The sequence below is a fragment of the Austrofundulus limnaeus genome, unplaced genomic scaffold (assembly GCF_001266775.1).
Source record: "Austrofundulus limnaeus strain Quisiro unplaced genomic scaffold, Austrofundulus_limnaeus-1.0 Scaffold191, whole genome shotgun sequence".
Classification (NCBI taxonomy): Eukaryota; Metazoa; Chordata; class Actinopteri; order Cyprinodontiformes; family Rivulidae; genus Austrofundulus; species Austrofundulus limnaeus.
Window position 1 is genome coordinate 890,754 of NW_013952593.1, and position 2,357 is coordinate 893,110.

Genomic DNA, 2,357 nt, shown 5'->3' on the forward strand with positions numbered 1-2,357 from the left:
AGATCCCTATGTTCCCCTGGTCCACCCATCACTTGGTTCCCTAGATCCTTATGTTCCCCTGGTCCATACATCACTTTGTTCCCTAGATCGCTATGTTCCCCTGGTCCACCCATCAATTTGTTCCCTACATCGCTATGTTCCCCTGGTCCACCCATCAATTTGTTCCCTAGATCGCTATGTTCCCCTGCTCCACCCATCAATTTGTTCCATAGATCCCTAAGTTCCCCTGGTCCACACATCACTTTGGTCCCCAGATCTCTATGTTCCCCCTGATCCACCCATCACTATGTTCCTCAGTACCTATTTTCTCCAGTACAATGCCTGCACTGTAATTTAGTTTTTTTATTAGTTTTAAAAACAATTGAAGGGCGAACCAAGCAGCATTCCTGACTTTAATTATTAACCCCAGGAGAACAGAAGTACTGGAGAACATAGGTACTCAAAACCATAGGTGCCAGGAAAGGTAGTTGCCGCTGAATGTAGGTACCAGGAAATGTACTTGCCGRGAACATAGGCACCAGGGAACTAAAGTACTGGAGAACATATACCAGGGAATTAAATTACTGGAGAACATAGGGAACAGGAGCATATACTGAGAAACACAAGTACCCTGAAACGTACTGGGGAACATAGAWATGGACCTGAAAAAACTTTCAAAAATGCAGAARTGAAAATTTAAAWGTGTAAAATTGTCTCAAACTAAACAAAATCAAACAGATCCATTAAATTCTGATAAAAGCTACAGTAGGTACAATATGTAACGACGGTGAACAGACACAAGTGATTCCAGTCAGTCTGTCTTTTTCTGTCTGGCTCAGATGGAGTCAAGCAGCGCAGCAAAAACCAAGAACGACAAGGCCTGGAGGAACACGTCAGAGGAGATCAAGAGGATCTTCCGAACGGCCGTGCTGCAGCTTCAAGAGAAGGGGACCATGAAGAGCACYGAGGCCAACAAATTCCTCTGCTCTGGTTCGTCTTAGGCCCGCTCCTTGTCTTTTTATTTTGTTTCTTGAGTTTATTTGATAGCAGTTCTTCTCAAGCTTTTCATGCTGCGCCTCCGTTTGGAGAATGAGAAATGAACTTCCTCAACAAAACAAAAACAAACTGAATCAAATTTTACTGTTATTTATTCCGCTGCATTTTAACTAAACAAGTTGGACCTTAATCTATGTTTGATCATAACTGTGGGAGAAACGTCTTTTTTTTTTTCTTCTTTTTTTTTCTTGCTTCTGATGATTTGTATCTTTTGTCACTTAATTACCAGGCTCAGTGAGCTGAACTACATGGGGAAAGACTGCCAGGATTTCAGTCAGTAGGCTTATGGTGCCGCCTCATGATTTTATCATCTTGTCTCTTTTAAATAAAGCTGAGGAAAAATTCTCCTAACAGCTTTTAAAAACAGTCAAGCTGTACTGATAAAAACAGATCATTCAAGCTTTTGTTAGACTTTTGTTTTTGCATTAGCACTAGGCAGGATTTAGATGCATTTAGTGCTCTGTTTATTTTTCATATCTAAACACCACAACCACTGTAGAAGTTCACGATGACACAAGGAGAAAACCTTAGCYAAAAGCTAAGATTAGCAAAAGGCTAGCTATTAGCAGTAAACACTAATGTTAAAAATAACAAAAGACTACTCAAAAGCTAAATGAACTATGATTTGGTCRATTACAACATTTTAATATTTATGTATAAGGCCCACAAAAACACATTACCACCCAATCTTCAAGCTAATTTTGTCAAGAGATACAGTTGTTACAATCTGAAGGGGATAGAAATGTTTGTGAAGCCATGGATTCAAACCTGTCTGAAAGAGAGGTGTACCTCAATTCAAAGCATAGGTTTATGGAATGGTTTGGAGGATGAGCTTAAGAATGTAAGATCTCTGAACATATTTAAAAAACATATTAAAGCCAGCTTTTTGAAGGGATATGAACAAGTATAATTTGAATTGATAGGACGTATTGTTTTATTTGATAGATTTTTATTTCATAACTTTAATTAGTATTGATAGGATTTGCTGTTTCATTTAATGTTTTTTATTAATGTTTTTTATCTTAATTAGTATTGTTTATTTGTAAATCACACTTTAAAGTGAAAACATATTTGAGAACAAAAGGAGCAGACATAAGATTTTTTTCTTCTGCTGCCTTTCATTTTGTTTTTTTCCTTAAGATATAATTTGTGTATTATTGTAACAAAGTTTTCTTTGTTTTTTATTCTGAAACGAAATGAATACATTTTTTAAATTGAATTTTTGAATTGAACTGAATTTTCAATGATACCAAAGGGAGGAGTGTTGAATCAAAGCTCGTATTCAACCATTACAACCATTACAACCATTGATGTTTTTATAT

General features: G+C 36.7%; 1 protein-coding gene across 1 annotated transcript in view; it reads left to right on the forward strand.

Annotated features, from left to right (window-relative positions):
- The window catches only part of nwd2 (NACHT and WD repeat domain containing 2), a gene marked incomplete in the record, with an annotated part of 63,516 nt that overhangs the window by 51,705 nt on the left and 9,454 nt on the right, over nt 1–2,357 (forward strand). Inside the window, 1 exon segment of the mRNA XM_014018389.1 lies at nt 819–969. Coding sequence (XP_013873843.1) covers nt 819–969 — 151 coding nt within the window.